This window comes from Carcharodon carcharias, chromosome 6 (assembly GCF_017639515.1).
Source record: "Carcharodon carcharias isolate sCarCar2 chromosome 6, sCarCar2.pri, whole genome shotgun sequence".
Taxonomy (NCBI): Eukaryota; Metazoa; Chordata; class Chondrichthyes; order Lamniformes; family Lamnidae; genus Carcharodon; species Carcharodon carcharias.
The window spans coordinates 1,417,056-1,430,083 of record NC_054472.1 but is presented as its reverse complement, the minus strand read 5'-3'; the positions used below and the strand labels follow the sequence as shown (position 1 = coordinate 1,430,083).

The 13,028-nt window shown below is 44.2% G+C and overlaps 1 protein-coding gene across 1 annotated transcript in view; it reads right to left on the bottom strand.

The window, feature by feature from the left end:
* The window catches only part of susd5 (sushi domain containing 5), a 79,899-nt gene extending 70,254 nt beyond the window's left edge, over positions 1-9,645 (bottom strand). Inside the window, exons 1-2 of the mRNA XM_041190199.1 lie at positions 9,561-9,645; positions 4,848-5,025 (exon numbers count right to left, since the gene is read on the bottom strand). Coding sequence (XP_041046133.1) covers positions 4,848-5,025; positions 9,561-9,645 — 263 coding nt within the window. The remainder of the gene's footprint in view (positions 1-4,847; positions 5,026-9,560) is intronic.
* Positions 9,646-13,028: the final 3,383 nt, after the last annotated feature.

Below are 13,028 nucleotides of genomic sequence, written 5' to 3'. Positions count from 1 at the left end.
TCTCACACTGTGAATGGAGATTGGAGTCGGGTATCTCACACTGTGAATGGAGATTGGAGTCGGGTATCTCACACTGTGAATGGAGATTGGAGTCGGGTATCTCACACTGTGAATGGAGATTGGAGTCGGGTATCTCACACTGTGAATGGAGATTGGAGTCGGGTATCTCACACTGTGAATGGAGATTGGAGTCGGGTATCTCACACTGTGAATGGAGATTGGAGTCGGGTATCTCACACTGTGAATGGAGATTGGAGTCGGGTATCTCACACTGTGAATGGAGATTGGAGTCGGGTATCTCACACTGTGAATGGAGATTGGAGTCGGGTATCTCACACTGTGAATGGAGATTGGAGTCGGGTATCTCACACTGTGAATGGAGATTGGAGTCGGGTATCTCACACTGTGAATGGAGATTGGAGTCGGGTATCTCACACTGTGAATGGAGATTGGAGTCGGGTATCTCACACTGTGAATGGAGATTGGAGTCGGGTATCTCGCACTGTGAATGGAGATTGGAGTCGGGTATCTCACACTGTGAATGGAGATTGGAGTCGGGTATCTCACACTGTGAATGGAGATTGGAGTCGGGTATCTCACACTGTGAATGGAGATTGGAGTCGGGTATCTCACACTGTGAATGGAGATTGGAGTCGGGTATCTCACACTGTGAATGGAGATTGGAGTCGGGTATCTCACACTGTGAATGGAGATTGGAGTCGGGTATCTCACACTGTGAATGGAGATTGGAGTCGGGTATCTCACACTGTGAATGGAGATTGGAGTCGGGTATCTCACACTGTGAATGGAGATTGGAGTCGGGTATCTCACACTGTGAATGGAGATTGGAGTCGGGTATCTCACACTGTGAATGGAGATTGGAGTCGGGTATCTCACACTGTGAATGGAGATTGGAGTCGGGTATCTCGCACTGTGAATGGAGATTGGAGTCGGGTATCTCACACTGTGAATGGAGATTGGAGTCGGGTATCTCACACTGTGAATGGAGATTGGAGTCGGGTATCTCACACTGTGAATGGAGATTGGAGTCGGGTATCTCACACTGTGAATGGAGATTGGAGTCGGGTATCTCACACTGTGAATGGAGATTGGAGTCGGGTATCTCACACTGTGAATGGAGATTGGAGTCGGGTATCTCACACTGTGAATGGAGATTGGAGTCGGGTATCTCACACTGTGAATGGAGATTGGAGTCGGGTATCTCACACTGTGAATGGAGATTGGAGTCGGGTATCTCACACTGTGAATGGAGATTGGAGTCGGGTATCTCACACTGTGAATGGAGATTGGAGTCGGGTATCTCACACTGTGAATGGAGATTGGAGTCGGGTATCTCACACTGTGAATGGAGATTGGAGTCGGGTATCTCACACTGTGAATGGAGATTGGAGTCGGGTATCTCACACTGTGAATGGAGATTGGAGTCGGGTATCTCACACTGTGAATGGAGATTGGAGTCGGGTATCTCACACTGTGAATGGAGATTGGAGTCGGGTATCTCACACTGTGAATGGAGATTGGAGTCGGGTATCTCACACTGTGAATGGAGATTGGAGTCGGGTATCTCACACTGTGAATGGAGATTGGAGTCGGGTATCTCACACTGTGAATGGAGATTGGAGTCGGGTATCTCACACTGTGAATGGAGATTGGAGTCGGGTATCTCACACTGTGAATGGAGATTGGAGTCGGGTATCTCACACTGTGAATGGAGATTGGAGTCGGGTATCTCACACTGTGAATGGAGATTGGAGTCGGGTATCTCACACTGTGAATGGAGATTGGAGTCGGGTATCTCACACTGTGAATGGAGATTGGAGTCGGGTATCTCACACTGTGAATGGAGATTGGAGTCGGGTATCTCACACTGTGAATGGAGATTGGAGTCGGGTATCTCACACTGTGAATGGAGATTGGAGTCGGGTATCTCACACTGTGAATGGAGATTGGAGTCGGGTATCTCACACTGTGAATGGAGATTGGAGTCGGGTATCTCACACTGTGAATGGAGATTGGAGTCGGGTATCTCACACTGTGAATGGAGATTGGAGTCGGGTATCTCACACTGTGAATGGAGATTGGAGTCGGGTATCTCACACTGTGAATGGAGATTGGAGTCGGGTATCTCACACTGTGAATGGAGATTGGAGTCGGGTATCTCACACTGTGAATGGAGATTGGAGTCGGGTATCTCACACTGTGAATGGAGATTGGAGTCGGGTATCTCACACTGTGAATGGAGATTGGAGTCGGGTATCTCACACTGTGAATGGAGATTGGAGTCGGGTATCTCACACTGTGAATGGAGATTGGAGTCGGGTATCTCACACTGTGAATGGAGATTGGAGTCGGGTATCTCACACTGTGAATGGAGATTGGAGTCGGGTATCTCACACTGTGAATGGAGATTGGAGTCGGGTATCTCACACTGTGAATGGAGATTGGAGTCGGGTATCTCGCACTGTGAATGGAGATTGGAGTCGGGTATCTCACACTGTGAATGGAGATTGGAGTCGGGTATCTCACACTGTGAATGGAGATTGGAGTCGGGTATCTCACACTGTGAATGGAGATTGGAGTCGGGTATCTCACACTGTGAATGGAGATTGGAGTCGGGTATCTCACACTGTGAATGGAGATTGGAGTCGGGTATCTCACACTGTGAATGGAGATTGGAGTCGGGTATCTCACACTGTGAATGGAGATTGGAGTCGGGTATCTCGCACTGTGAATGGAGATTGGAGTCGGGTATCTCACACTGTGAATGGAGATTGGAGTCGGGTATCTCGCACTGTGAATGGAGATTGGAGTCGGGTATCTCGCACTGTGAATGGAGATTGGAGTCGGGTATCTCACACTGTGAATGGAGATTGGAGTCGGGTATCTCACACTGTGAATGGAGATTGGAGTCGGGTATCTCGCACTGTGAATGGAGATTGGAGTCGGGTATCTCACACTGTGAATGGAGATTGGAGTCGGGTATCTCACACTGTGAATGGAGATTGGAGTCGGGTATCTCACACTGTGAATGGAGATTGGAGTCGGGTATCTCACATTGTGAATGGAGATTGGAGTCGGGTATCTCGCTCTGTGAATGGAGATTGGAGTCGGGTATCTCACACCATAAATTACTTTCTTTGAAAAAATACATTAGTGAAGGTTTTTGTATTATTAGAGGCTGTAAAGAAACAACTTCCACAAACACTGCAGGAAAGGATTAGTTACAGTTTTTATCTAAATAATGAGAGGTGTTAGCAATTGATGTCTCATTTGCTACAATTAGACAGAGGCATCAAGGAGATCCCAATCCTCTCCATTGCTCCAGAACAGAACGGCTGATGATTTTGTTGCTAAGAGCTGATTAAGTGGTTGAGTACAGACATGGCTTCTTGTACCATTCAGCCGAACATGGCTGCTGTCTCCCTTCACCTCTATTCCAGTGAGCAGCATCATTAGTGACTGACAATCCTTTGTGCTGTCACTTACTTTCACACAGACTGATGTCAAATGTAAGGAGCACACTGAAAATGGAGAAATTTTGGAGGAATGAGTAACTGAAATCTGGAGAAAGTAACTGAAAACCAGGAGTGTGAATGAGATATTTGTACAATGGAGGCTGCACCATTGTTATTTGACAATAAGATAGAGTCATGGAGACATTATGGCACAGGAGGAGGCCATTCCACCCATCTAGTCCATGCTGGCTAACTGTAGAGAGGTCCAGTCAGTCCCGTTCCCCCGCTCTCTCCCTGTGGCCCTGCAATTTTATTTCCCTCAAGTGTCCATCCGATTTGCTTTTGAAATCATTGATCTTCTCCACTCCCAGCACCCTGGTGGGCAGCGAGTTCCAGGTCATTTCCACTCATTGTGTAAAACATCTCTTCCTCACATCCGCCCCTGTATCTCTTGCCCAAAACCTTAAATCTGTGTCCCCTAATCTTTGTGCCATCAGCTAATCCGAACAGCTTTTCCTTGTCTACCTGGTCTAAACCTGTCATCATCTTATGAACCGCTTTAAAATCTCCTCTCAAACGCTTTTGCCCCAGGGAAAACAAGCCCAGTTTCTGGGACCTAACCTTGTAACTAAAACCTCTCACGCGACAACCATTCTAGTAAAGATGGTGCTTGTACTGAAAGTGAGAAGACACCAGTACTGGATCCACAGCAATATGAAAATGAGATGATGGGAACGACTCAAACCTCAGGATGTGAGCATCAGAAACTACAGTCAGAGAAGCTGAAAACCAAGAGGATACAAATGTTGAATAGTAAGTAGGAGAACTGAAAACAATCATGTGTGAAAACACAAACCCAGGTGACTGAAGGTGGAGAGATGCCTTGGAACTGGTATTTAGGAACCACAAGGTGATTGGATGGTTTAGTGCAGACAGATAGGACTTGGAGGGGTTTCTGAAATTGATCTAAAGAGGTCCCGGGGCACTGGGGTAGCAATCAATCAATTTATTTCAGACATTCACCGGGAAAATCAAAACTTTCCAGGAGGTAATATCTTTTTTCTCTCGATTGATGTTTTATTTAAGCGATTGAAAGTGGAATTGGGAGGTTGGGAAGCAGGGGTTATGCAAACGTTCCAGGGCTCCATATTCTTGAATCTCTTCCAGACCTTTGGCCATCTGACAGGATCCGGATCAGCTCCAGATTCATCTCCTGTCAATTGTTCCCGCCCAGCACAGTTGTATGAAAGGTTTGGGTTAAAGCTTTGAACCAGTGGTTACTGAACCAGGGGTCAGGGTGACTGCTGCTGATGTCGATTTCCCCTTATCCTTTATTTGAGGGGATGGGCGGTGGGGGGGTGGTGTTCTTACCCGATCCGGTTGCCTGCGATCCAGCCAGTGGTACACTCTGTGAACGAGCACTCCTCCACCGCTCGCCGCAGTTCCTCAGCTGTGGCCAGGCGTGCCCCCTGCTCTCTGCACAAGCCTTGTGCTGTGGTCATGTCCCATCGCGTGGTCCCATTCTGTGGCCGGAGTACGAACATCTTCCCTGGGACAAGACAAATGCAATAAGACACTGTCTGGGATTTCAGCTCCCGTCAGGTGGATTGAGAATGATCAAACTCCACCACTTCTGTCCATTTCACAATGTTACCGTTTTTATTGGCTTTGGGTCTCTTGGTTGGGAATTAGACCCATCGGGTGACCTTTACGTTGTCCTAATGAAGCTCAAAGGAAGCCTAAGGAACAACAAGCCATCTTTTAATTGGGCCCTGAACACTGGGTTCAATCATTTCAGATTATAATCACAGCTCCCAGTTTCTCAGCAGCAACTGTTGGTGATGATTCTGCTCAATCCCATTTCTCTAGGTACATCTTTTGTCTCTTTATTTGTCTCATTACCATCTCCGTTTGCCTTGTACGTCATCAAGTTTGTTATGTCATCTCTCCTGCCTTCCACCCAATCATAGGCCAGTCACCTGCCTTCCAACCAATCATAGACCAGTTACTTGCCTTCCAACCAATCATAGGCCCTTCACCTGCCTTCCAACCAATCATAGGCCCTTCACCTGCCTTCCAACCAATCATAGGTCTGTCACCTGCCTTCGACCCAATCATAGGCCTTTCTCCTGCCTTCCAACCAATCATAGGTCCTTCACCTGACTTCCAACCAATCATAGGCCCTTCTCCTGTCTCTGGTTGCTTAAAACTATAACTTCTTCCAGCTCTGACCTTAACTCTGTTTCTCTCTCTACAGATGCTGCCAGACCTGCTGAGTATTTCCAGCCTTTTCTGTTTTTATTTCAGATTTCCAGCATCCACAATCATTTGCTTTGATCTCCACTCTCACCCACGCAGTCTGACCCTGTACAACCTTATTACACATGTCCAGCTTTATCTGTTGAAATTATGTCACCCGCTCCCCCCTCTGGTTCTATATGTAGGGATTCTATTTATGGAAATGTGTAAAATGGCTTTTAGTTTATCAGAGACATGCAATTTCACAGAAATGTCAACAAAGAATCAGGTCATTCACCTAACCTGTCCATGTTAGTGTTCATTGTCCAATGGAGCAATATCTTAATCCCACATCCCAGCTCTGTTCCCATCACTTTATTCTCCTTTTGTTCAGCCACTTCTCTAGCCTATTCATAAATGCTGTCATGGTCATCACTTTAATCAATGACTCTGGTAGTGATCCTAGAGTCTCACAACACCATGTGTAAGGACAATCACTCCTGCTATCTCTCCCCCCAAATCTTTACTTAATCTCATCTCTATTTCCCATCATCCTGGGTCCCTCAGCAATTGGAATGTTTTAAATATTGCAATGTTGCAATTTTAAAAAATATTTTCAGTAATAATAATATTTTCTATTCCTTACGTCATATTGTGAGTCAGAAGGCCATGGATTTAGAGCATACCCCAAAGGCTTTAGCATGTAACTTGGGCTGAGACTCCAGTGCAGTAGTGAGGGAGTGCTGCACTGCCAGAGATGCTATCCTTCTGACCAGACCTTAAATGGAGGCCCTGTCTGCTTTGTCAGATGGATGTAAAACATCTCGATATTATAGAAAAAAAGAGCTGGGGGGCTGTCGCCAGTGCCCTGGCCATTATTTATCTCACGGCCAACATCACTAAAACAGATTACTTGGTCATTATCACTTTGTTGTTTGTGAGAGATTTCGATTTGCAAATTGGCTGCTGCATTCCCTGCATTAGAATTGTAACAACACTTCAAAAAAAGCATTTCATTGGTTGTAAAGTGTTTAGGGACATGAACTATAACCCAAACCCCTTTTCAGCTAATCAGATCAGGAGCACTCCCTTCACCTGAGTTTAAAATAATCACTTCCTGCAGACACTTACTTTGGCTCTCAGCAAGTGAACCATTCCTCCCTCAAGGAAGACAACCATCAAGAGCTGTTACCTTCTTCCAGATAGCCTTTTAAAATATTTATCAACTAGCTTCTAGTTACCCAGATATTATAAGCATCCAGGGGTCTCTCTTCAAAAAATCTATCTCCCCACTTTAGGAGTATACAAGAGAGGGGATCCTTAAAGTTGCATACAGAATACTATGCGAGCCAATATATTTTACTAAATTATTTACAAATTTATTACAGAATCATAACATGCAATAGACTTTAAAGTGGATAAGTACATTACAACATTAAAAAGATTATAGAAAGATGGAAAACATATTTTTAGTTCTAATATAGAATCCAGTAAAAGAAATTCTTAAAATGCTACAGACTAAAATCCCTTAGAATATCCATCAAATATTTAAAGTGTTGCCTTAAATCCTTGGGTAGTTCAGCTGTCTGACCTTAGTTGAAGTGTCCAGCTGCTCAGTCAGCCTGAGAAGTATTGAATTTTGATTTTTTTTTTCAACACTTCCCAGTTTCTGGGGGGAAGCCTCTATTTTCATGCCCCATTGAACTAAATTATACCATCGTTAGCAGCTATGGGTATTGTTCCTTTGTTTAAGCTCCACCCTTTTGATTATCCTTTATCATTCACTATTATTGATAATTAGTTAATTAGTGCAGATTGCCTTATTATGTGAACATTGTGAGCGTTTATCTGTTTGTAATGTTCCTAATATCAATCTTAATTAATTTCATTTTTGTAAAGTGATTTTTAAACTGGAACACAGAAATAGTCATTTTAAAGCTTTTTTTTTATTTTAGGTCATTTAAAAGCTACATTCAGGTAGCACCTGTCCTTGTAAAAAGGGTCTGATAATGTTCAATTCTGACTGTTAGAGGCCCATTAGCTTTTCATGATATCCTGAGCTGGATTTTAAAAGTCCTTTCTTAATAGAAAATGACAACAAGTTCCAGGCTGAACTATCATTAATGAATGTTACTATCCTTTTAACATTTCTTAGCTAAGGAATAAAGCATTCAAATCATGTAAAGACAGTCCTTATCAATACCTGTGTCCAAAAAGGAGGCTTTCTAAAATTCCAGTAAATTCTACAAACATGAAGTAATGCCCATCTGTCTTTAATTAAATTCAGTGCTGCCCCTGTGTGTGGGTGTGTGTGTGTGAACGGCTTCTAGGTAAAAAGGCCCTTTTTCCGCCTGTTTATTCAATTCTAAAGTATAATGTCCTAATCATATATTAATTTTACTTAATATCTATATTCTACCTAACTATCTCGATAATCCGTGACACCTGAAGATATGAAAGGCACTGTATCATTTCAGCTTTCTTCCTATTTCACATCCTGCTCTTTTTGAAACTATCTATAAAATTGAGTTTTTCTGAGTTGAATTTCAAAATAAAATGACAAATTAGAACCAGCAGTAAATATGGAATAAATGTAAAAAAAAACCTTTCAGTTAATACCAAGGATGTAAAACAAACTCATTAATGATCAGAGTCTGTGCACAATCAGGTCATGAAACTTTGTGATCCTCCTTTTTTGACCTCAAACCTTTTGGAATGTAATAAAAACTTGGGACTTAGCACAACATGGTTTGGTTCTGATCAGAGGACATATTTGTGCTTAGCATCTAAAAGGAATCAAAAAGTACAGCGATTTTATTACAATGTAAATTTCTTCAGAAACATGGCCTTGCACAGTTGTTACCCCAGTTAAAAAGGGTTCAATTGTGAGCTCAGGTTGTATGGACTGCACTCTAGAGAGAAACTATTCCCTCTGGTGGGGGGAGTCCGGAACAAGGGGAGCAGAGCCTTAAAATTAGAGCCAGGCAAGGTAGATGGGGATTAGATGCAGCCCTGACCTAATCGAAATGGCTACAGAACAGGCTGGTGGGGCTGAATAGCAACCTCCTGTTCATTCAATCTAAACAATATTCATGGATCAGGTTCGTATCAAATAGGCGCAGGGCTTGGAGAGAGTGCAGAGGAGATTTACCAGAATGTCACCAGGGTTGAGGAACTTCAGTTATAGGAAGAGTCTGGAGAAGCTGGGGTTGTTCCCCTGAGAGCAGAAGAAGGATAAGGGAAGATTTATTACAGTAAAAGCGACATACTGCCGATGCTGGAAATCTGAAACAAAAACAGAAAATGCTGGAAAAACTCAGCAGTTCTAACATGCCAGAGTTAACATTTCGGGTCCTTATGACTCTTAAGAAGTCATACCGACTCCAAACGTTAACTGTTCTTCTCTCTCCACAGATGCCGTTAGACCTGCTGAGCTTTTCCAAGACTTATTAGAGGGCGTTTAAATCTATGAAGAGTTTTGAAAGAGTAAATAAGGAGAAATTGTTTCACCAGGCGACACAGATTTAAGATAATTGACAAAGGCGCCAGAGGGGAGATGAGGAGAACTGATTTTACGCAATGAGCTGTTTTAATCTGGAAGCAGATTTAAGAACTTCCAGAAGGGAATTGTATAAATACTTCAAAAGAAAACAAATGCTGCTTCTATGATTCCACCACTAAAGAATCCGCTAACTTTCCTAATCGCTAGCCTGCATCCTTAGCAACGCTCAGAAAATTACTTTGGAAAACAAGTTCAACTTGACACAAAATCCCACCGAAAAATGAGAGTTTCCAACGAGCCTGTTTGCAAACTTTCATTATCAGAGGCGGTGTGAGCGGACTGACCGTGTGCTCGGACCTGGATACCGGAGATGATGAGAAGACACAGCATCTTGGCGAGGAGGAAGTAGAGGTGACAGCGTGGAGCCATCGCCGGGATCCTGGCGCGGTGCATGAGGCCGAGCTGGACAGGGTAGAGCCACACACACACACACACACACACAGAGAGAGAGAGAGAGAGAGTGAGAGAGACCCAGGGCGGACACACAGGTGAGTACAGGGCGAATCCACACACAGGGCAGGCGGGGAGAGGCAGGAGGACTAGAAGCCGAGAGGAAGGTCGCCGACGGTTTTATTCACAGGACATTGTGCAGGGAGGGTAACTTTTAGAGCGATGTGAAAATTCGCACCGCTCCGACAATAAACAGACGGCTGCTGGTGTGAACCTCAGGGAGGAAGCGGAGGGGAAAAAAAAAAATCCCCAAACTTGCAAAGCCCATCGCGGAAGAAACCCAAACCGAGGAGCAGCCAGTGCGGGGAACCCGATCCAAATCATTCCCAGCGTCATTTCATTTCCGTTTCTTCCCCCCACCCCCCACCCCCAACCCCCTGTGTTTGTCTTTCGCGGTCTCTGAGTTTCACCTCAGCAGAATTTCCAAAGGGCTGGAAACCAGGTTGGGACTCGGGATTCAGGGCTGTGCAAAACCTTAGTTCCCGGGAGATTTGGGGAGAGCCCGTGGCAAAAGCAACAACCTGCGTTTATATAGCGCCTTTAATTGTTGCAAGATGTTCCATTCCCTCCGCTCCCCCCCCCCCCCCCGGGTGGAATATCTATGCTTCTGGGTTCACGCTTGGTCCTCCACACCACAAGAAACAGACACTTACTGAGATCCAGGGTTTTGTCCTCAATCTGATAAATAAATGAATTAAAACAATTCCCTGAAACAGCTCTTCCCCTCGCGGGCTATTATAGAAATTCATATAGAAGTCAAATTTGTTTCTGAGGAAGGTTCTCTCAGAGAATGAGGAGAACAAACTGGCTGTTTTAAATCTCTTCATCCCCTTGTGACAGGAATGTCACTGTTGTCCCTGCTTTCTGAGGCACCAGGATCATCCAGTCAAACAGGTCCATCAGTAATTGGGAATAGATTTAATCAGTATTTGGGAACAGACAGAAGATTGACAGGAGCCTCCTGTCACAAGGTACAGCTCTTGGAGATTGGGTTTAATGATCTCTTCACCAAACTACTGGGGTGTCAACACCTTATTGGAAATGAACGTCCCACTTTCGGGATTTGTCCACAGATCAATTGAAGAAATGTTAAACTGATGCAGAATTACTCAATAATAATTCTCCCGAACTACAGGTACCACCAGATGGGCTCAGACCTGTACAATGTTTGGACTGAGTGCAGGGAGTGTGGGTACAGCCTGTCTCCGTGTGCTCACCCAGCAATGAGCAGCACTTCAATGCTAAGAAGGCGCCTCTCCCGTTCCTATAACTTCTTATTGGACAAGATGTCAGCAGTGAGGCTCCTGCTGTCTTCTGCAAGATCCCACACGAGCGAACGTTCTGCATTTTGTGTTTGACTCCGGCTGTCTCTCTCCGGATCGGTGACAGACTCTCAGTCTTTCTGTTTTGGGGGTGTGGGGTGGGGGTGGGGGGGGGGTCGAGTCCAGCTGGAATTATTACCGTCAGCCAAACAATTGGAAACCAATAAATATGTATTTACTGATGATATCTTCGTCCTCCTGTTCCCTTCGGTGCCCTGGAACCAAATATTTACCTTTCAGCAACAACGCCAACAGATGATCTGCTCACTCCCTGGGAGCTTGCTGTGCCAAATAGGTTGTCCTATTTCCTACCTTATAACTTCTAAAGTACTGCATTGGCTGTGAAGCCTTTGGGACATTCTGGGGTCATGAAATGCACCTTCAGTTATTGGGCACGGCTCTCCCCAAGCTCTCCGACACTTGTCAACTTTGTGCCAGTGCATAATATCAGGGCCAGTAATTCCACAGAGTAGGTCAGGTCCTTTGGCCAAGTGCAAGTGTTGGACCATCACCCCGATCTTATCAAATAATAACCCTCAGAAAAATAAAAACCAACACTAAAAGGAAGAAATATAACCTCGTCAGGACCAGGCGACTGCCTCCGGCTCTAGAATATCTCCCCAGAATGCGGACCTTCCCTGCAGCAGTGACAGTGACGGTATAATCTCAGCGAGAAGACACCGGGAGTGGGAAAATCCGACAGTTCTCCTGGTCAAAATGTCTTGAAACTGAGTGGAGCCAGATATAATATCTAAAACAACATTGTGGGTTTTTAAAATGTTGACATTAAGAGTAAAACGGTAATGATAAATTTGGACAGAGCATTTATGTGTTGGGTGACAGAGAGTGTGTATTTGAGAGCGCACTATATATAGATTCTCCAGGGAGGGGGAACCTAATCATGCAGCGCCTTAATACCTGAACCTATCCACCAGCTCAGAGCATATTTCACTCAGTTTTATTTTAATTTTAGAGAAAAGAAAGACTTGCATTTATATAGGACTTTTCACGACAACCGGACACCAAAGTACTTTTGAGCTGCTATAATGTAGGAAACCCAGCAGCTACTTTGTGCACAGCAAGATCCCACAAAAGAGCCGCGTTCATGGCCAGATAATCTGTTTTTGTGGTGCTGGTTGAGGGATAAATATTGACCAGGACGCCCGGGAGAACACCTCTGTTTTTCTTCAAAATAGTGCCATGGGATCTTTTACATCCACCCGAGCAGACAGGATGGAGCCTCAGTCTAATGTCTCAACTGAAAACAGCACTTCTGAAAATTCAAATTCAATTTCTGTGCTCAAGCCCTGGAGTGGTACTTGAACCTGGAACCCTTTGATTTAGAGGCATGTAGGAACCAGCTGAGTAAGAGCTGACACACACAGTATTGGGGATGACTGTTTTCCCCAGTTGGGGTATTAGTGAGAATTTTATACCCATGGCTGCTCATCACTAAAAATTGAGAAAAATGATTAAGAAAAAAATTCTTTACATAGAGAATTAGTGAAGCAGGGGATGTGTTAAAACAGGGAGTGGTTGAGGCTGATATTATTGCATATTAAAAATGGGTAAATAATTGAAGTAGAGAGAGAGCTGGGACTCTGGGGAGGGTGTGGGGCAGTGAGATTAGTTTGGCACTGTGTGGTGATTTAATTCTGGAGTCATATTAATGTTTTCTCTGACTAAATGTGAAATATTCTGTTACACAGATGTGTAAGTGAACAATGAATATTATCCAGAGCAAACTATTTTATGTAAAGGGTATGGGTGGGTGATCTTATTGACAGAATATTTGAGCTGAGCTAAACATTCTCAAGACATATTAAATATGACATTATTCTGCATCTATCTGCTGCATTACTTTCACATGAAGTCATGTTTTGTTCTGATTAATACATGATTCAGGAGTTCCTCAGAGTGATGATCTGAAGTGTCTGATTGTTATGGCATCATCCAGCAATAAAGAAACCTGGAGTTACT